This window comes from Sorex fumeus, unplaced genomic scaffold (assembly GCF_029834395.1).
Source record: "Sorex fumeus unplaced genomic scaffold, SorFum_2.1 ptg000082l, whole genome shotgun sequence".
Lineage (NCBI taxonomy): Eukaryota > Metazoa > Chordata > Mammalia > Eulipotyphla > Soricidae > Sorex > Sorex fumeus.
The window spans coordinates 3,526,141-3,548,924 of record NW_026606139.1 but is presented as its reverse complement, the minus strand read 5'-3'; the positions used below and the strand labels follow the sequence as shown (position 1 = coordinate 3,548,924).

Genomic DNA, 22,784 nt, shown 5'->3' with positions numbered 1-22,784 from the left:
CCGTGTCCATGAAGCATTCCTGGCGGTGTTCAGTCCATTCATGTTGTAGTGATATGCAAGATTTCGTACATATACATATATGTGTATATGTATGAAATATATACATACATATTTCATACATATATAGGTATTTCATACATATATATAGTTGGGTGTGTCCCCCCATTTCATACATATACATATATGGTCAGACTTCTTTGTCAAGACCCTGAACGATTGGTTTGAGGCTCATCGTGTTTCTAGAACGAACAGATGCCATTGGGCTACATTTATGTGTGCATGCATATTTTTGGGATGGGAGGGTCACACTTGCTGGTGCTAAGTGCTACTCCTGACTTAGTGCTTGAGGGTTGCTTTTGGCAGTGCTTGGAGGAGAACATTTAGTGTCAGGGATCAGGGATCAAAGCATGTGCTCTGGCCTGTTGAGCTCTCTCTTCGACTTGATTTTATCTTACAATGATGTAATATTCCATTGTATTTATATTCCATTTTTTTTTGGTGGTCAACCTGGTGTAGCTTGAGGGGATAATAAAAGATTCAGAGTTGTGGCAGAAGAGACAGTGCAGCTGATCGGGCACTTGCCTTATAAGTGGCTGAACCAGGTTCAATCCCTGGCATCCTATATGGTGCCCTGACACTGCCAGGAGTAATTCTTGAATGCAGAGCCAGGAATTACCCCTGAGCATTGTTGGGTGTGCCCCCCCAGAAAAACCCTAAAAGTGACTTAGTGCTCATGGATTGTTCCCCATGGTCCTTAGAGGACAATATAGTGCTGAGAATCGAACCCAGTACTCCTAAATGCAAAGTCTACACTCCAGCCCTTTGAACTATGCCCTCGACCCAATAATGTCTCCATCCACTCAGCTGTTGTTAGGTACTTGGGTTATTTCCAGATCTTGTGTATTGTATATGGCACTGCAATAAATATTGATATGCTTATCTTTTTAGATTATTTTTTTTTGTTCTTGGGTTCAGTGCCAAGGAGAGGAATTGCTGCAGGTTCATATGGAGGTTCTGTTTTTAATGTTTTGACAAATCTCCATACCGTTTTCCACAGAGACTGAACCAAACAGCGTTCAACAGCAGGGCAAGGGTCTCGTTTTCCACCTCCTCCCCGCAGCACTGGTTTCTAGACTTTTTCTTGTTAAGCTTAGGGCTTACTCGTGGTGGGCATGCTCATCGATGACCCCAAATGGGCTCAGGGGATCATAAGTGGTGCTGAGGATAGAACCTAGGTCAGCTGTATGCATGGCAAACACCTTACCTATTGTACTATTTCTTTGACCCCCTGGTTTCTGCCTCTTTGAAATAAACCCGTTTTTGTTAATAGAAAGAGACATTTCATTGTTGTTTTGATTTGCATTTTCCTGATGATCAACGATGATGAAAGAAATTTCATATACCTGTTTCATAGTTCTGGTTAGCAACTCCCTATTTTTGATGGGTTGGTTTTATTGCTGAGTTTTGCGAGTGCTTTACATATCTTGGATATTAGTCTTTTTCAGATGCATGGTGTGAGAATATTTTCTCCCTTTCATTAGAGTGTTTTTATTTTAGCCATTATTTTTTTCCTCCTTTTTTTTTCTCTTCTTCAATTTTGGGCCTCACCAGGCGGTTCACACCTGGCTCTGTGCTTTGAGATCTCTCCTGGTGGGGCTTTGGAGATCGTATAGGGTGCTGGGGATTTAACCTGCATTTATTACGTGCAAGGCAAGTGCCTTGCCCTCTGTACAATCTCTCTGGCTCCTGAAACTCACTAACTTCTTACCTTACTACCCAAACTTCTTCCCAAGCTTTCTCATTTCTACCTAAAATTATTGGACTCTTTGGACTCAGAACTGTAGTAAAACTTGTAAGAATAAAGATATAACATAAGACTTGGCTTACACATTGGAATACTATTTGTTTGCCAAATTTTATTCAGATTTTTTTGCCTAGGAGTACTATGTAATTGTTGTGTTGGTAATAGATTTTTTTTCTATTTTTGGGCAACTCCTGGCTGTGCTCAGGGCTTACTCCTGGCTTTATCCTCATGGATCGCGCCCAGTGGGGCTTGGGCAATCATAAGGAGTTGAACCCGAGTCAGGGGGGCTGGAGCAATAGCATAGCGGGGAGGGTGTTTGCCTTGCACGTGGCTGACCGGGGTTTTATTCCCAGTATCCCATATGGTCCCCTGAGCACCTCCAGGAATAACCCCTGTGCATTGGGGGTGTGACCAAAAAGCCAAAAAAAAAAAAAAAAGAAAGAAAGAAAGAAAAAGAACCTGAGTCAGCCTTATGCAAGTGTCCAAGTCACTATACTATCTCTCCAGCCCTGATAATAAATTTGTGTGAGTGAGTGTGTGTGTGTGTGTGTGTGTGTGTGTATGTGTGTACGTGCATGCATGCATGCATATACACTTGCTTAGGGATCAAACCCAGAGTTCAGAAAACAAACAGAAAAACCAAACCCAGAACCTCACACTTACTGAACCTCTGGACCATATCCCTAGCTTATAGTTTTGTTGTTGTTGTTGTTGGTTGTTTGTTTGTTTTTGGGCCACTCCTGCAGATGTTCAGGGATAACTCCTGGCTCTGTACTCAGGAATTACTCCTGGTGGTTCTGAGAGGACCATATTGAGATGCCAGATCCCAGTTCAGCAGTGTGCAAGGCAAATGCCCAACCCACTAAAGTTGTATGTGTGTGTGTGTGTGTGTGTGTGTGTGTGTTTAAGCTTCAAATTTCTTTTGTCTTCTTTTTAATTTTTTTTTTTTGGTGGTACTCTGGGGCTATTTACAGTGGTTCTCAGTGTTATTTCCAGTAGTATTTGGGGACCATATAATACTGGAGATCAAACCAGGGCTTTCTGCATGCGAAGAATGTGTGCCTATCCATTGAGCCATCTCTGTGGCCCCTAAATAACTTATCTTTTAAAAAATTGAACAAATAAAAGTATAATTCTGCCCAGAATATTAGTTAAATATTATAACAACAAATATTACTTAACTTTTCTTTAATGCTTGGACCAGAGCAATATTACAGCAGGTAGCGCATTTGCCTTGCAGGAGGCCTGCCTGGGTTTGATCCCCAGCACTTCTAGGAGTAATTTCCTGAGTACAGAGCCAGGAATAAACCCTGAGCATTGCCAAGTGTGTCCCAAACTCTCTTCCCCACAAAAAAATTTTAAGGCTGCAAAGATATATTGTACAGGAATTAAGGGGCTTGCTTTGCATGCAGCCTGCCCCCTACCACACAAAAATTAAAAACCAGAAAACATATTGTTTTATACCTTTATTGGAGTTAGGAGGATTGGCCATCCTAGAAGTACTCAAGGCTCTGTGCTCAGGGATCGTTCCTGTGGTGCTCAGGGAACCATCTGTGTCGCCAGGGGTTCAAAGTGGGGTTGGCTATATGCAAACATCTTATCTCTTATATTATCCCTCTGGCCCCAGTTTAGTTTTTTTCTTTTTTTTTTTGGTTTTTGGGCCACATCTGGCAGTGCTCAGACCTTGCTCCTAGCTCTGTGCTCAGGTATCACTCTTGGCAGGCTCAGGGGACCATCTTAGGGTCAGGGGAGAACCCAGGTAAGCTGCATGCAATGCAAATACCCTATCTGCTGTACTATTGCTCCTGTCTCTCAGCTGTTTTTGAGGGGGACGAGGGGCACACCTGCTTGTGCTCTGAACTTGCTCTTGGCTTGCCCTAGAGATCACTTCTGATGGGCTTGCGGGGGGGACCACATCGGGTGTCAGGGATTGAACCTGGGTCAGGCACATGCAAGGCAAGAATCTTACCCACTGTACTCTCCCTCCAGCCCTCATAGTTTAGTTTTTAATAAAAGAAAATAAGACTATTGATTTTATATCCTTTCATCTTCTGTCTCTTCTACCCTGGCAGTATCTACTATTAATTTATTGTCTATCTTTTTAGTTCATACTTTTAGAAAATGCCCTACCTACTGTATTATGACTCCAGTCCCCCCCCCTTTTTTTTTTTTTTTTTTGCTTTTTGGGTCACACCTGGTAATGCACAGGACTCTGCACTCAGGAATTACTCCTGGTGGTGCTCAGGGGACCATATTGGGTGCTGGGAATTGAACCCGGATTGGTCATGTGTAAAGCAAATGCCTTACTTGCTGTATTATCACTCCAGCCCCTCCAGCACCTTTTATTGTTATTTTTCAATTCTTCCTTTAACATTTTTCTTCTTTTAACATTTTTTTAAATTTCCTCCTTCCCTTTATTTTTTCATCATTCTTGTTGATGTTGAACCCAGGTCGGCCGCGTGCAAGGCAAATGCCCTACCGCTGTGCTATCTCTCCAGCCCCTGCCTTTTGCCTGTTTCGGAGAGCCCGGCAAGCTACCGAGAGTATTGGATATGCCAGACACAGTAACAACAAAGTCTCCAATGGAGACGTTACTGGGCCCGCTCGAGCAAATCGACGATCAACGGGAGGGCCTTGTTGATGTTGTGATGATCAGTTGTTCGCATCATTTTAATGTGGTGCTTGCTGGGATGGTGCAGCAGGTTATGAAGCTTCCACACACTTTGGGGGGGGCAGTTCCATAGTTTCTAGTTGTGATCTTCAGACACATTCTGAACACACACAAATGTGATCACCAGGGATCACACTTCCTGGCAGGGGTGCTTGCACATCTTTTTTTTTTTTTTGCTTTTTTGGTCACACCTGGCGATGCACAGGGGTTCCTCCTGGCTCTGCACTCAGGAGTTACTCCTGGCGGTGCTCAGGGGACCATATGGGATGCTGGGAATCGAACCCGGGTTGGCCGCGTGCAAGGCAAACGCCCTACCCCCTGTGCTATCTCTCCAGCCCCTTGCACATCTTTTTATTTCAGTGTTCGCTGGTGCTCAAAGCCCCTTTTGTGGCTGAAGAATGTCTAGAAATCACTTGGTGTGCAAGCGATCACATGCAACAGAGCTGCCAGGATGAACTAGCAGAGTTCTAGGATTGTGTATAGTACATGTGGTGACACCAGGGATTAAATTTATGATCTTATGCTTTCAAAGAAGGCAAACTTAAGACTGAACTATTTCAGGGCTGGAGCAATAGCACAGCAGGTAGGGTGTTTGCCTTGCACGAGACCCACCCAGGTTCAATTCCCACCATCCCATATGGTCCCCCAAGCCTCTCCAGGAGTAATTCCTGAGTGCATGAGCCAGGAGTAACCCCTGTGCATCGCCCAGTGAGACCCCCCCAAAAAAAAACCTGATTTATTTGGGCCTCTAAATACACTTTATTATTATTATTATTTTGGGGTCACACTAATTAGGATTTTCTCCTGGCTCTGCACTCAGGGATCACTATCAGTAGGCTCAGGAGACTATATGGAATACAGGGATTGAAACTAGTTCGGCTACTTACAAGCATGAGCCCTACCCGCTGTACTGTCTCTTGGGTCCCCTAATTTTTTCTGTTTGCTTTTTTGGGCCACACCCTGCAGTGCTTAGGGGTTATTGTTGGCTCTGCTCAGGGTTCACTCTCAGTGGGGTCCAGGAGACCATATGGAATAGTGGGATTGAACCTGGGTTGGCTGCCTGCAAGGCAAGTGCCCTACCCGCTGTCCTATTGCTCCGACCTTTCTAAATACATTAGCAATTTTAATAATTTCTTGGGTCTCCCAATCACTAATACATTAGCAATTTTAATTTTAATAATTTCTTGGGTCTCCCAATCACTGCTCAGTGGGCTCGGAGGCCTTTTCTGGTGTTTCTCAGTTAGCTGGGCTGGTGATTCAGTACAGGAGCCTGAAAATGCTGTGTTCCTTGGGTCCTACAGTGCTGGGGCTTCTTGGGGTACTCTAGAGATGCTCAGGGTTTACTCCAAACTGTGCTCAGTGTCCCTTCTGGTAGGGTTCAGGGCACCAGATGTGGTGCTGGGAATTGGGCCCAGGTTGGCTGTATGCAAGGCAAACACACTTCCCATTGCACTTTCTCTCCTACCTGGAGAAAGGTTTGAACAGATTCTTTGGATAGTTTTGCAACACCGTGACACTTATAAATGTATTGGCCTTGGTTCATTGTGTTCTTAACTATAAACTGCCATCTTCGTTCTATATATTTGGACTTGATATTTCAACAGAAAGAAAATGAAAGAAGTTTGTGCAGGATATTTAGAAACACAGTCTTTAAATCTTTGTCTTTTAGAGACCGTGTGGCTCATTGACTTCTCTGTAAAAGGAACAATAATCTTTGGGCTGGTGGGGAGGTTATGGCACCTGCCTTCATGTGACTGTGACCACAACATGGTCCAAATCCTCGCACTGCATGTGGTATGAACCTATTAGAGTCAGGTGTAGCCCCGGAGCATGGCCAGGTGTGCCCGCCCTCAAAAAGAGTTAATAAAAGCAATAAAGTCTTTCCGAAAATTAAAAGGAATTTGAGTCACACCTAGCCGTGCTCCGGGACTACTGCTTGTTTGGTACTTGGATGTGACTCTGGGTGGTGCTCAGGGGACCATGAGGTGCTGGAGATTAAATACAAATGCAAAGGCTGAGCTCAACGTGCAAAGGATGAGCTCAACCCTTTGAGCTATGTATCTGACTTGAGCATTAAACACCCTATAAGGATTTTAATTAATTAATTAATTATGGGTCACACCCAGCGATGCTCAGGGATTACTCCTGGCTCTGCATTAAGGAATTAACTCCTGGGAGTATTCAGGAGATCATCTGGGATGCTGGGGATTGAACTCAGGTCAGTTGTATTCAAGGCAAACACTCTACCGGCTATACTATTGCTCCAGTCCCAAGGATGGGATGTTTTGAAACATTAAAAAAAATTAAAAACATTTAAAAATATTTTTTAAATAGCTAAAATTTTTTTAAATCGAGTTGGATGATTAAGAGCATATGCCTAGTGTGAGTAAGCGCCAAGCTTGGTCCCTGGCATTGGGTATTAATTCCTCAGTACTTCCAGATGCAGCCCTTTGCACTCACCCTCACCCCGACACCTCTGGGTGGCCTCTATACGTATTTTTCACTTAATTATGCTCTATTAAGTGCTGGGGATCAAACTCAGGACCTCAGAGATACAAGGTATGTGTTTCATTCACTGAGCCACGGACCCTATAAATTTTTTGTTTGTTTTTGGTCCACACCCAGTGATGCTCAGTGGGTGTGACCCCTGGAAGAGCTTGGGGATCATGAAAAACGTCAGGAATTGAACCAGGGTCAGCAGCATGCGGGACAAGTGCCTAACCTCCTTCACTATCTCTGCCTTATAAATTAAAAAAAAATTATTATATCATGAATTACTGTTTCCTAGAAAGTTGATGTTTCGTGAATGATAGTGATTATTAGAATGTAATTATGATCTTTATTATAAATTAATTATATTTATTATATATTATAAATCAATAAATTAAATTCTAGTTTAATTTTTTTATAAATTAATTAATTTATTATAATTAGTTCTACTTATAATAAAAACTGATTATGTGGGGCCAGAAAGATAGTACAGCTGGTAGGTGCTTGCCTTGCACGTGGATGACCTGGTTTTGATCCCCCACACCCTATAGAGTCCCTAGAGTCTGCCAGGAGTGATCCCTGAGCTCTGCCACATGTAGGCCCAAAGCAAACAAAAACCTGGGCTCTTTTGTGGGCTTTAAATATTCATGTCTTGGGGCTGGAGTGATAGCACAGCAGGTAGGGCGTGTGCCTTGCACGCAGCTGACCCAGGTTCAATTCCCAACATCCCATATGGTCCTCTGAGCACCGCCAGGAATAGTTCCTGAGAACAGAGCCAGGAGTAACCCCTGTGCATCGCCAAGTGTGACCCAAAAAGCAAAAAAAAAAAAAAACAAACCCAAAAATAAATATTTGTCCTTTGAGGGTAAATGGTAAATGCATGGATTGTTTTTTATAATATAAAAATTATAAACTAGAACTTGAGAGAGAATATTCTTGCATTATAGATCACTGACTAGCATGTATTCATTAATGGTTTTAATAAAATTTCTTTGCTTTCTTATTTAGTGTCAAACTGGAAGAGAAGTAAATTTCAATCCGAAATTATGATGTGTGGAGTTCTTTCTTAAAAGAAGAAAAAATAATTGTTCAGACTATGGATCGGAGCAAGCGAAATTCAATTGCTGGATTCCCTCCACGTGTGGAGCGTCTGGAAGATTATGAAGGAGGTGGCGGAGGGGAGGGGAGCATGACCCAAGTGGAAAGAGATGAAACATCTTCATATCGAGCTCTTATGAATGCCTTTTCTCGACTGACTCGGTTAGATGACTTCACATGTGAAAAAATAGGATCTGGTTTCTTCTCTGAAGTGTTTAAGGTGAGTGATACTTTAGCTTTTCTCATCTTGTCTTGCTGATGATCAGGCTTTGCTATGAATTACAGTTGTGTGTAAGGAGGAGGTAATCACTTAATCACTTAACTTCCCGTTAGTCGTCGATTTGCTCGAGCGGGTGCCAGTAACGTCTCCATTTGTCCCTGTCGCGTGCTAGTGTAGCCCAATGGCATCTGTTCGCTCTGGGAACATGAAGAGCCTCAAACCGATCGCTCCTAAATATTGTACTATGTAATTTTTTGTTTGTTTTGGTTATGGTATTTTGACCTCAGCTTAAAGTTCTTTGGGACTACTTCTGGTTTTTTTTTTTTTCTTTTTGGGTCACACCCGGCGATGCACAGGGGTTATTCCTGGCTCATGCACTCAGGAATTACTCCTGGCGGTGCTCGGGGGACCATATGGGATGCTGGGAATCGAACCCGGGTCGGCTGCGTGCAAGGCAAACACCCTACCCGCTGTGCTATCGCTCCAGCCCCTACTTCTGGTTTGTTGTCCTGGCGCCATTCCCAGCTGTTCTTGAGACTGCGTGGTGCTGGGCATCAGATCCAGGCCTCTTACATGCACATGCACACTAGCTCTTTGTGCTACTCCCTGCCTAAAGATTCCATTTTGACTTACACTAAACGTACAGTTCTGTGGCATTAAGTATCGTTCTAACGTTGTATAGCTACCACCACTATTACCCGTTTTCAAAATCTTTTCATTATCTTCAACATAAGCTCTAGACCCACAAAACAATCACTCCCTGTTTGCCTCTTTACCCAGCTACGTTCTCCTATTTTGCCAGACTGTCTTCTACTTTCTGTCTCTATTCATATACCCATCTGAGTTTGTGTGTGTCCTTGTTTTACTTACCATAATGTCCTCACAGTTCATCTATATTGTAGCATCTGTCCAAATTGTATTCCTTTTTTTATGGATAAATAGTATAGCCTTGCTTTATTTTATCATGTGTAAATACTTGTATGTGCTTTGTTTTGGTTTTGAATTCATCTATTGATGGATATGTGTTTTGTTTTCTGGGGGCCACGCCCAGTGGTGCTCAGGGCTTACTCCTGGCTCTGCGCTCAGGCATTATTCCTGGTGGGGCTTGGGAGACCATCTACAGTGCCAGGGGTTAAATGCAGCTTGGCTGGGTCCAAGGCAAATGCCCTAAATGTTGTCTCTCTGGCTCCCTATTGATGGATATCTAGACTATTTTCAGCTTTTGGTTATTGAGAATAATGAGAATAATCCTCTATGTGTTTTGGTACACACACATCTGGGTCTATGTTTCAGTTCTTTCGGGTATTTATCTCTAAGTGGAATTACTGGACATATAGTAATACTCTGTTGTACTATTTTAAAAAGTTGTGATTTTTTTTCTTGCACACGGCTGGCTGACTGGGGTTCAATCCCTGGAATCCCATTTGGTCTCCCTAGCATGACCAGGAGTAGTTTCTGAGTACAGAGCCAGGAGTAACTCCTGAACATCACCAGGTGTGATCTGAAAAATAAAAAAAAGTTGTGATTTTTCCAATTTTTACATAAGATAATTTTCATGGATCAGGGAGATAGCTCAAAGGACTAGAGCAGGTTTAATCTCTGGTGCCACATAGTTCTCTGAGTATCACCAGAAGTGACCCTCAAGGAGAGTCTGTACTAGAAATAGACCCCAAACAACAATCTGGTTTTTTTTTTTCTTTTTGGGTCACAGCCAGCGATGCTCAGTGGTTACTCCTGGCTCGGTTACTCCTGGCTCTGCACTCAGGAATTACTCCTGACGGTGCCCAGGGGACCATATGGGATGCTGGGAATCGAACCCGGGTTGGCTGCGTGCAAGGCAAATGCCCTACCCACTGTGCTATCACTCCAGCCCCCAACAATTTTTGCATGCTGCAATTTTTAGAACTTTTCATCTTGTACAATGGAAACTGTCCATTTAGCAACTCCATTTCTCTCTTTTTTTTTTAGCTCGTGTTAAGTTCTGTTCTGGCTAGATTTTCTAATTTTATTATATTTTTTAGTTTTGGGATCACATGCACTGTGCTCAGGGCTTACTGCAGGCTTTGAGCTGAGTGATCACTCCAGGCGGTGCTTGGGGGAACTGTATATGGTTCTGGGGATCAAACCTCAGTTGGCCGCGTGCAAGTCAAGTACCCTCTGTACCATCTGGCCTCAGTTTTTTCCTTATTCTTTTTTTTTTTCGCATTTGTTTTTCTGTACCAGAGATCGAGTCTGGGGTCTCACACATACAAAAACAAGCTCTACTGCTGAACCACATCTCCGGCTATTTACTCTCTCTCCCTTTCCCTCCCTCCCCCCCTCCCTCCCTCCCTCCCATCCTCCCTCCCTTCCTCTCTTCCATCCATCCTTCCTTCCCTCCCTCCTTCCTTCCTTCCTTCCTTCCTTCCTTCCTTCCTTCCTTCCTTCCTTCCTTCCTTCCATCTTCCTTCCTTCCTTCCTTCCTTCCTTCCTTCCTTCCTTCCATCTTCCTTCCTTCCTTCCTTCCTTCCTTCCTTCCTTCCTTCCTTCCTTCCATCCTCCTTCCTTCCTTCCTTCCTTCCTTCCTTCCTTCCTTCCTTCCTTCCATCTTCCTTCCTTCCTTCCTTCCTTCCTTCCTTCCTTCCTTCCATCCTTCCTTCCTTCCTTCCATCCTTCCTTCCTTCCTTCCTCCCTCCCTCCCTCCCTCCCTCCCTCCCTCCCTCCCTCCTCCCTTCCCTCCCTCCCTCCCTCCTTCACACCCTCTCTTCGTTCCTTCCTTCCTTCCTTCCTTCCTTCCTTCCTTCCTTCCTTTCCTTCTTTCTTTCCTTTCTTTCTCCCTTCCTTTCTTCCTTCCTTCCTCCCTCCCTCCCTCCCTCCCTCCCTCCCTCCCTCCCTCCCTCCCTCCCTTCCTTCCTTCCTTCCTTCCTTCCTTCCTTCCTTCCTTCCTTCCTTCCTTCCTTCCCCTTACGTGGTGATGCTCAAGGCTTGCTTTTGGCTGTGCATTCAGGGATCACTCCTGACGGTGCCCAGGGAACCATATGGAATTCTGGGGACTGAACCTGGATTTGCCACATGCAAGGCAGCATATAATCTGCTGCATCTGCCGCTCTGGTCCATTTTTACTTTTTATTTCTATGAGTTTGAGTACTCTAGATATCTTATGCTCTTAGAAGCATCTAGTGCTGGGGATCGAACCTGGGCCTCACACAAAACTTGTACACTAGTGCATTGAGCTGTCTCATTGGCCCTTATTTTTATTTTTTTTTGTTTTTTTTTGGTCACATGCAGTGGTATTCAGGACTTACTGCTGGCTTCTGTGTTCAGGGCTTACTCCTGGCAGGGCACGGGAGGGTGCCAAGAATAAGAGTGCTAGGAGTTGAACTCGGGTTGGCCACATGCAAGGCAAGTGCCCTACATGTTGTACTAGCTCTCTGGCTCCTATTTTTTGGTTTGTGTCTATTTTTAGAAATTTAGAAATGTTGTGGTAAGAAAACAATCATTGAGAGGGTGGAGTGATGGTACAGTGGGTAGGGTGCTAGTCTTGCACGCATCTATCCCTGGAATTCCAATATGCCCCCCAACCCCCACCTCCCCCGCAGTATGCCAGGAGTGATTCTTGAGCACAGAATGAGGAGTAAGCCCTGAGCACAGCTGACTCAAAGATAAAAACAAGAAAATTGTCATTGGGAAAGAAAATAAGTCTATTTCACATGGAATTACCTGCTGATACACAATTTCTTCTGATAAACTATAGCCTTAGTCCCAAATCCTACCGTTTTTTAAAAAAAAACAGTTTGCCAACCCTTGGTCCAATGTGTTTTTGTAAAGTGCAACATTTTTGTTGTCTGGTTTTGGGACCATCGCGGCTGGTGCTGGGGGCTACTCCCGGCTAGCTGGGCTGGAACCTAGGCCTCCTGCATGCAAAACTTGCACTCCAGTCCTTTGAACTTTCTCTCTGGCCCAGTAAATAGGATCGCTTTGTTTTGTTTTGAGGACACACCCTATACAGTGCTCAGGGCTTACTTCTGGCTCTGACTTCAGAAGGGATCACACTTGACAGGGTTTGGAGAACAAACATGGGGTGCTGGGGGTTGAACCGCGGTTGGTCGCATGCAAGGCAAATGCCCTTCCCAACTTCTATTAAAAAAAAGTTTATTGGAACATAGTCATGCCTATTTTCTAACATATTTCTTGTAGCTGCTGCTGTGAAAATGGCAGAGTCGAGTACCTGCACCAGAGACCATATGTCCTTTATTTGATTTTGTTTTTTAATTTTTTGGGCTTCTTTGGTGGTGCTGAGTGATGCTTTGGTGATGCTGAGAAGAGGCCAATTTACGAGGGGTTTGAGTCCCCTCGGCAGAGGCCAGGGTATACAGGGGGTTAGAGTCCCCTTGGGAGAAGCCAAAGTGAAGGCCAATTCACGGGAGGTTAGAGTCCCCTCGGGAGAGGCCAGAGTAAAGGGGTTCGAGTCCCCTGGATAGACCTGAAGAAAAGTTTTGCCAAGGAACCATCTTTTTCGTAGATTATTTCTTGCAATTAGGAAATATGGGAAATTCTACATCAGTACCTAAACATTCTCCTATGGGTTGCTTCTTAAAACACCAGAGGAGCTTCCAAGTAGGAAGTCTAGATAAGAAATGTCTTGTTGACCTCTGTAACACCACGTGGCCTGAGCATAAGTTAGAATATTGGGAAGGATATAGAGTGATAGCACAGCGGGTAGGGCGTTTGCCTTGCATGCAGCCAAGATGGGCGACCCGAGTTCGATTCCTCCGCCCCTCTCGGAGAGCCCGGCAAGCTACCGAGAGTATTCGATATGCCAGACACAGTAACAACAAAGTCTCCAATGGAGACGTTACTGGGCCCGCTCGAGCAAATCGATGATCAACGGGAGGGCCTTTACTTATACTTTACTTACTTGGTGATGCTTAGGGGTTACTCTTTGTTGTACATTCAGGAATTGCTCCTGACGGTGCACAGGGAACTGTGTGTGTGTGGGATGCCTGGGATTGAATGCAGGTCGGCCCCGTGCAAGGCAAGCACACTACCTGTCCTCTCGCTTTGGGACCATACGTCCTCTACAGCCTGGAAATATTTGCTCTCTGATCTTTTGTAGGAAGTTGGCCAACCCTTGGCCCAATAATTCACTCCACAGCGCACAGATCTATGGTTAATTTTTATCTTAGATTATAATGGATGCATGATTACCAAGCTTTAAATGTCAAGTTAAATAAAAAGTATCACTGGTAACAAAGGGAGATATTTGACTTTAGATGTAGAAGATAAAAATGACGAAGTTGGGGGCTGGAGCGATAGCACAGCGGGTAGGGCCTTTGCCTTGCGCGCAGCCAACATGGCCGACACAGGTTCGATTCCCAGCATCCCATATGGTTCCCCGAGCACCACCAGGAGAAATTCCTGAGTGCATGAGCCAGGAGTAACCCCTGAGCATCGCCGGGTGTGACCCAAAAAGCAAAAAAAAAAAAAAATGACGAAGTCATTATAAAGACTTTTACTTGTCTTTGATAGCAAAAGAAAAACGATTTCATACTGAGGAATGTGGATTTATACAGCTTATTTTTACTAAAAGGTAAAGGTAAAGGCCCTCCCGTTGTTCCTCGATTTGCTCGAGCGGGCCCAGTAACGTCTCCATTGGAGACTTTGTTGTTACTGTGTCTGGCATATCGAATACTCTCGGTAGCTTGCCGGGCTCTCCGAGAGGGGCGGAGGAATCGAACTCGGGTCGGCCATGTTGGCTGCGTGCAAGGCAGACGCCCTACTGCTGTGCTATCGCTCCAGCCCTTTTTTATTACTTTAAAATAATTTATCTTTAATCATTGGAGCCAGAGAGATAGTTCAGTGAGCTTTGCGTGTGGGTGGCCTGGGTTCCATTTAATCCCTGGCATTATATGGTCTCCTGAGCACCTCCAGGAGAAACCCTTGAGCAGACTCTAGAGTAAGCACAGACTCTACAGTAATCCCTGAATACAGCCAGGTGGGGCTCAAAAATCAATCAAACAAATAAAGTATAGACCTTACCTATATTATCTGTTTAATTTATAGTATTTTTCATTGAAGCCTGATTTTTGATAACAGATATTAGACTACATATATATAATATTTGTTGTTGTTGTTTGTTTTGCTTTTTGGCTCACAACTGGAGATGCCCAGGGTTACTCCTGGCTCTGCATTCAGGAATTACTCCTGGCGGTGCGGGGGACCATATGGCGTGCTGGGGACCAAACCTGGCTTGACCAAGTGCAGACATGGGAGGTACCCTCTGTAACTTCAGGTGGATGGTTGATTGTGATGGTGAGAGGAAGGAGGGATCAAAGGTGATTTTAAATATGAACAGCTTCATGTTTGAACCCTGAAAGAAAAGCACATTTGATGATTTGGAGTTTGGACTTGAGGAACTTTTAAGACATGGAAATGACAAATAAGCCATTGCTGATCTGGAACTCAGGAAATAGATCTGGCTTATAAATATAGATTTAAGGGACTAGAGAGATAGCACACTAAGGTTGAAGGTGCTTGTCTTACATGTGACCCAGCACCTCCAGTCTCCCACAATCCTCCCCCCAAAAAATAAAAGAAAAAAGACAAAGAAGAGAAATTGAAGTCTGGGGTAGGAATGAGATTATACAACTACTATAAGTGGAATAGAAAAGGACTAGGAATAAATGCTGAGGCATACTAGTAATTAAGAATTGGATAGAGGAAGGAAGGGGCCATTGTAAGAGTTGGTAGAAGGTAGAGTCAATGGTGTCTGTGTACATATTTCTGCATTTATGAAAAAAAAAGTGAGATTTGATGGAGAAATAATTTTTTTAAACATTTTTACTTTTTGTGTCACACCCAGCGATGCTCAGGGTTACTCCTGGCTTTGAACTCAGGAATGACTCATGGTGGTGCTCAGGGGACCATTTGGGATGCTGGGAATCAAACCCGGGTCAGCTGCATGCAAGGCAAATGCCCTTCCCGTTATGCTATCACTCTAGCCCCGAAATAAAAAATTTAAGATGAGCACAAAGTTTGTATCCTCTCACTGTACCTTGTATGACTGCTGACCTTAAAGAAGCAAATGTAACATAGAGCACCTTGTATACAATGCTGTGTTAGCTCTTCAGTCAAATAGTAGTTTTGTTAGTTTTGATGTTGGTATTGTAATTACTGGTTTTGGCATATCTAATACACAACGGATAGCTTGCGAGGATCTGCTGTGCGGGCGGAATACTCTCGGTAGCTTGCCAGGCTCTCTGAGAGGGATAGAGGCTTTTGGGGCGGTGTCTAAATTGCCCTTGAGGTGTTACCATATTTGAACCCTATCAAATATGGTACGGCATTCATTGATTTAAAGAAGGCCTTTGATTCTGTTGAGACGGAAGCGGTCATTGAAGCCCTAGCCAATCAGGGCATTCAAGCCCAATACATCAGGATCCTCCGTGAGCTGTATTGCGGATTCACTACCAGGATCTCACCATTCTACAAAGAAGTGATCGTTGATGTCAAGAGAGGGGTGCGGCAGGGTGATACCATTTCACCGAAACTCTTCAGTGCCACCCTCGAGAACATCATGCGACGACTGGAATGGGAAGGAATGGGAGTGAAGATAGATGGTCGGCAACTACACCACCTCCGCTTTGCTGATGACATTGTTTTAATAACACCAAGCATCAGCCAAGCGGCACAAATGCTGGCCGACTTCGACCGTGAGTGTGGAAAGGTAGGACTACAGCTGAATCTTACGAAGACAATGTTTATGAGAAACAGCCTCGTTCCTGACGCCCCATTCGCTCTCAACAGAACGACCATCTCCGAATGCAACAGCTATGTGTACCTAGGTCGAGAGGTCAACATGACAAATGACCTGGCACCCGAGCTGCGCAGGAGGAAGAGAGCGGCTTGGAACGCCTTCAAGAGCGTCGAAGAAATAGCTAAGAGGACGAAGAACCTCTGGCTCCGGGCACATCTCTTTGATTCCACTGTTCTTCCTGCATTAACATATGCCTCAGAGACCTGGGCCCTACGCAAACAAGATGAGAACGCTATTCAGGTCTCCCAAAGAAGAATAGAAAGAGCTATGCTTGGAATATCACGTTTCACTCAAATGAGAGAACGAATCCGGAGTTCTGACCTCTGTCGATGATCAAGAATCAGGGACGCTGTCTCGTTTGCCAAGGTGTCAAAAATCAGATGGGCTGGTCACGTAATGAGATTTAATGACGACCGCTGGACTAGAGCTGTTACGGACTGGATTCCACGGGATGTCCAAAGACCGCGTGGCCGCCCACCTACCAGATGGTCAGACTTTTTCATCAAGATCAGGAACGATCGGTTTGAGGCTCTTCAGGTTCCTAGAACGAACAGGCGCCATTGGGCTACACTAGCACGCGACAGGGACAAATGGAGACATTACTGGCGCCCGCTTGAGCAAATCGACGATTAACGGGAAGTCAAGTCATCAAGTGATCAAGTGATCTTGGTATTATCTTTCAGTTTTGCAGGACAGTTCAAATTTAATCTTCTAAGAGTGGCCACTCCAGTGTTTTTTGTTATAATGATTTGGTTTTATGAAATCAAATGTCTTTTCCCCTTACCATTATCATTGGTAAGGAGAGCATGCTGTTTTTCGTAGTGTGATGGACTGCTTCTTCCTTTGGGCCTCCTATGTTCAGTGCAGTCTTCTATCAGATATATGATATATTTTGTGGCACAGTAGCACTGTGCGGGTCCCGGGGCTGAGGTCTCCAAGCCTACTCGGATTGGGACTGGGTCTTCTCCACCCAGACCCCCCATCTTCCAGTAGGTAGGCATTACACCCACCAGCTGCCGCCAGCGCCAGGTTGGTCCTATCAACGGCCAAGACGCAGAGACTATAAAACCCAGCTCCCGGAAACGCGCGGCTGAGACATCTTATTATCTTATTTTCCTTTGGAGAACCTGGCAGGCTACCAAAAGTATCCTGCCCGCACGGCAGAGTCTGGCAAACTTCCCGTGTCATACTCAATATGCCAAATACCAGTAACAATGATGGGTCTCATTCTCCTAATCCTGAAAGAGCACTGAAATGGCTCTTTTAAAATCTCAGGGCTAGGAAGGAGACGTTACTGGTGCTTGCTCGAGGAAATCGACGAACAACAGGATGATCGTGATCGTGATAGCACTGTAAGCACTGTCCTCCGTTGTTCATCGATTTGCTCGAGCGGGCCCAGTAACATCTCCATTGTGAGACTCACTGTTACTGTGTTTGGCATATCGAATACGTCACGGGTAGCTTGCCAGGCTTTGCCGTGTGGGCGAGATACTCTCGGTAGCTTGCCGGGCTCTCCGAGGCGGGCTGAAGAATCGAACTCGGGTTGGCCAGGCCGGCCGCGTGCAAGGCAAAGGCCCTACTGCTGTGCTGTATTTTGTGGCATTTGTTTATATTTCCTCGCTCTGATCAGTCAGAGCTGCCTGTGTTTTTCACCTCTTTGTCATTGGTACCTAGCTCAGACCCTACTGTATAGAGGACACTCACAAAATACTTGTTGCATGAGGAAAAGAACCCATAGAAAAGAATATATTGAAGGTAGCTTAACAGACTTGGATTGCCTTGGTCTCATTATTTGAGTCTAATACTTTCTTTGGCCAAACTCAACAGTGCCCAGGACTTCTTCCTAGCTCAGCACTCAGGGATCACTCCTGGTGGGCTCAGGGGACCGTACGGAGGCGCTGGGGACAGAAGCTGTGTTGGCCACGTGCAGTGTAAGCCTGCTGTACTGTCACATGCAAGTGATAGAGCCTTGCATGCAGTCACCCCAGTCCCAGTCTCCAGAACCACATAATGTCCACAGATCACTATCAGGGGGATCCCTGAGTACAGCGTCAGGATTAAGTCCTGAGCACTTCCAGTGTGGAGCCCTTTCCCCCCACAAAAAAAATATGTTTCATTAGTATATTATGTAACATATCATAATCAGTTGGTTCTGGTACAGTTAGGGTTTGAATTCCTGTTGCCTAATTAGTGAATGGAACATTATATTTAATTCTGATTGTAATTCAGCATATAAGAAGTGAATAATTTTAATTGATAAGATTTCTATAATATGTTTCATATATAGTGTAAGTATAGATACATACATTTATATAATTATACACTTTAAAAAAATAAAATACTTTTTTGGGGTGGAGTGGTAGTACAGCAGGTGTTTGCCTTGCACACAGCCTACCCAGGTTCGACCCCAGGTATACCACATGGTCCTCTGAGCACAACCAGAAGTAATTCCTGAATGCAGAGCCAGGAGGAACCCCTGAGTATTGCCAGGTATAACTCCCCCCAAAATGAAAACAAATAGCTTTTTTTAAACATTACAGATTTACAAAGTTGTCCATAATATAGTTGTTACAGGCTTTTGATATTCCAACACCATTCCCACCATCGGAGTGACCTTCCCTTCACCATTGTCCCAATTTTTTTTTTTTTTTTTGCCTTTTGGGTCACACCCAGCAATGCACAGGGGTTCCTCCTGGCTCTGCGCTCAGGAACTACCCCTGGCGGTGCTCGGGGGACCCTATGGGATGCTGGGAATCGAACCCGGTCGACCGCGTGCAAGGCAAACGCCCTACTCGCTGTGCTATTGTTCCCGCCCCATTGTCCCAAATTTTCCAACCATCTTCCAAGCCTGCGCTCTTTGCAGGCACATAATAGTTTATGTTATATTGCTTTTTAGAACCAAATGGCTAATGGACTTGTCAAAATATACTTCAGGAAAAGAAAATTAGTGAGAATCACTGTGTTTCACAAGGGGTTGTTAGGCGGCCTTGTTACTGTTTGGTGCTAGTTGAGCCTTCTGTGCTACTGTTTTTGTTTATCGAGTGTAGCTGGGTTCTATGTTACTTTCCCATCTAATTGTGCTGTCAGTGTTGTGCAACTTGGAAGAGTGCTGTGCAGTCATGAAACTTCAGGATCTGTAGAACCCGGCTGATGAATTGACATAGTGGCAGCTGCAGGAGGAGGATGTGGGGGTTGAGGAGAGGATGCCCGCCCCTAATCCGAGAAGACCCTGGAGTTCTCAGCCTCAACACTGGAGGACCTGGAATTTTCATGGTTAGGTGTCTCTGCAGAGATTGTTAGTGAATTAGCAGAGTTGAACCGTTGGCGTTGCAGCAGTGGAGGGTGTGGGTGTGGCTGCTGGGCTTCTGCAGGGTGGATCTTGGCCTTGCCTCTTCCCAAGAGCGTCCAGAGTTTTCAGCTTAGAGACTGGTGTGTCCATGAATTTTTGTTTACTATTATTATTATTATTGGTTTTTGAGGCACTGTAATTATATATTATATATATCTGGGTTTTTGAGCCCTGTGATGCTCAGGGATTACACCTGGCTCTGTGCTCAGGAGTCGCTCCTGGCGGTACCCGAGGGACCATATGGGATGCAAGGATTGAACCTGGATTGGCTCCATGCCAAGGCAAGCACCTTATCCACTGTACGATAGCTTTGGTCTCATTTCCATGAATTTTTAGCTTTTTGGCTTGAATCTCCTTGAAGATTTAATTGTAAGTTCAAAGAGCAGGGCTGTAGGTTATTCGACATGATGGCAGCTGTAAGTTATATATTTTATAATCTTTTAGAGTTCAACTTGATTCTGTTTGTATGACAAAAAGATAACTCATATATATAAAATAAAGGTTTTCAGCCCTCACTTTCTCCCATATATATATATATATATATATTTAAAATTTGCAGAACTGTTTGGAAATGTTGTTATAAAAAATAGTAAACTTGCCTTGCACGTGGCTAACACAGGTTTTAACTCTGGCATCCCAATATGGTTCCCTAAGCCCACCAAGAATGATTTCTAAATGCAGAGCCAGGAGTAAACCCTGAGCATTGCCAGGTGTGGGCCAAAAACAGAACAAAACAAAACAAAAAACAAAACCAAAAACAAAAAATAAAGGAAAAACTAAAGGAGGCAGATACCTGCCATCTGCTTAGTACTGAAAAATTGATTTATTCACATTCATGGTTTCATTTATTATTTAGCACAAATGAAGTTTAGTACAAATGAAGTTTGTACTAAATAATAAATGAAACTCCATATAACTATATAGTTATAGATGTAAGTCTTCGTATATCCCTCTCTTTGTATATAACTCCTTATAACTCATGCAAACTCTATATAACTACTGGCAGTGGTGTATTGTAAAAAACTATGCACGCAGAAGGTTGTGTGTTCGCGGGCTCTCTGGACGGCTCTATCTCACCGCCCGCGTTCGGTGCCCTAGAGCCGCTGTGTGTGGCCTGCATCGGGACGGCTGTTGGCCAAGGGCAGATGAAGGAAGAGATGAGGGCCAGGCCGGTTGATCTTAGTGGCAGTTTATTACAAGGAAGTTTATCCCATAGAAGAACTTATGTTGTGGAGGGCCTAGGTTCTCTCAAGCACAGGTTCCCCTTGCTAGTCTCTCGGTAGTCCATCTTTCAGCCCTGCTCTCTCCTTCTCCCGCTCCCTTCTAGTCTGGGCTGACACTCCACCCAGTCAGGTAGCCAAATCAACATAAGAAAGCCCTTCCTGACTGCTCAAGGGCAAGATACCTCTTAAGGTGTTTTTCTCTTTTCCTCAGTCCAATAAACTATCAACTACTCCTGAGGTTATGCAGGAAGGATAGAACAGTGTTATCCTACAGTGTATGAGGAAAGTAAGGGTGAACATTTTAGTGTAAATTTTTTTTTGTTCTGGGATATTTTATTATGGTTTGGAAGGTACATATTTTATGTTCTGTGGTATGTTGTCAGCTTTAAGAAATAAAATACTGTGTCTCAAAATGCAAGTTTGTTTCAGTGGTTACTTTGGATTTTACAAGTGGGGTTCCAGTGCTGGTCAGGCCTTGCTGTGTGAGCCACCCTGGGGATGTTCAGGGTTCTTGGGGTTCTACAGCACCTGCAGGGCTCACCCAGAGGACTTCACTCCTGAGGACCATGTGGTGCCCAGCATGGAACCTAGGTATCACTGTACTACCTATAACCAGGTTCCAGACTCTAAATTTGTTTTAGTTTTTGGCCTACACCCAGTGGTGTCAGTGACTACTCCCAATCTCATCGGGATATGTATATTATTTTTGTTGTTGTTGTTTGTTTTAGGATTACTCCTGGCAAGCTCGGGAACTAGCTAAACCCAGGTCTGCCACGTACAAGCAAATGCCTTATCCGCTATACTATTATTGCTTCCTAACTGATTTAAAATAGATTTTGACCAATTTTATAGAATCACCTTTACTCAAGGTTCAGTGCATGCAGGACACCCAGATTCAATCTCCAGAACTTCATAGAGTGCCCAAACACTGTCCTGAACTGGGAGTCGCCCCTGACAGTAGCCCCTGAGCACTGTCAGATGTGACCCAAAACTATCTTAGTATTGAAAACCCTGAAAGGAAAGATGGTAGCAATCAAATGCGTTTTAGAGCTCTGCACATAGGAAATGGTCTTTGTTGCATTTTCATATTTGTTAAAAGTGCTTCTTGCTAAATTTCCTATCATTTTCTTGTTTCATTTATCTGGTTTTGTAACTTCTTTCTGTTAGGTTGATTTTCAGAGAAGGAGATCTCACTGGGGAGGTCCTGTATTCTGGGGCATATGAAATAGTATGTTTTAAAAGACTGTATTTGTATCATATATTATTATAATTTTTGCTTTGAACCATATTCAGTACATATAATATTTCTTCTTGGCCAACATGAGAAATATAAACAGTTCTTTAGGACTAGAGAGATAGCTTAATAATATGGTGTGCATGCCTTGAATGCTTTCCTGCAGGAGGCCCTGATTGAACTGACACCACTTGGTCCTATGAGCACTACCAAAACCAATCCTGAGCACTAAAATGAGAGTGCACTTTGACCAGTACAGGTGTGGCCCAAACCCTCCTACCAGAAATGAAAAAGAAAATTTGCATAGGCTCAATATGAGATGACAAAAGTGATATCAACAAAGCATGTGCTTCAGTCCTTCGAACTATCTCCCTGCTTAATTGAGGTAAAATTAGGTTACAAGAGTGTAAATGTTTCTACTTTATTTTATTTTATTTTATTTTTTTGCTTTTTGGGTCACACCCGGCAATGCACAGGCATTACTCCTGGCTCATACACACAGGAATTACTTCGGGTGGTGCTCGGGGGACCATATGGGATGCTGGGAATCGAACCCAGGTTGGCCGCGTGCAAGGCAAACGCCCCACTGGCTGTGCTGTAGCTCCAGCCCCAATGTTTCTATTTTCGGGGATAGTGTTAATCATACCACATCTACCACCACAGTGCCAGTAACCTTCACTACAGCCCATACTATGTTTTCCACTTTATCAATCTTTATTTTTATTATTATACTTTCTTTGGAGTATCTTCATTTGTTTGGGTTTGGGCAACACCCAAAGGTGCTCAGGCAACTCCCGGCAAATAGGCTGGGTTTGTTTCTGACATTGATTGGAGGACCATGGGGTCCTGGGTATCGATTCTGGACCTTCCGTATGCAAAGTGTGTGCCCTGGCGCTTTGA

General features: G+C 44.2%; 1 protein-coding gene across 1 annotated transcript in view; it reads left to right on the top strand.

Moving 5' to 3' along the window:
* TESK2 (testis associated actin remodelling kinase 2) overlaps positions 1-22,784 on the top strand; it is a 137,055-nt gene that overhangs the window by 7,138 nt on the left and 107,133 nt on the right. Inside the window, exon 2 of the mRNA XM_056130916.1 lies at positions 7,974-8,283. Coding sequence (XP_055986891.1) covers positions 8,062-8,283 — 222 coding nt within the window. The 5' untranslated portion in view covers positions 7,974-8,061. The remainder of the gene's footprint in view (positions 1-7,973; positions 8,284-22,784) is intronic.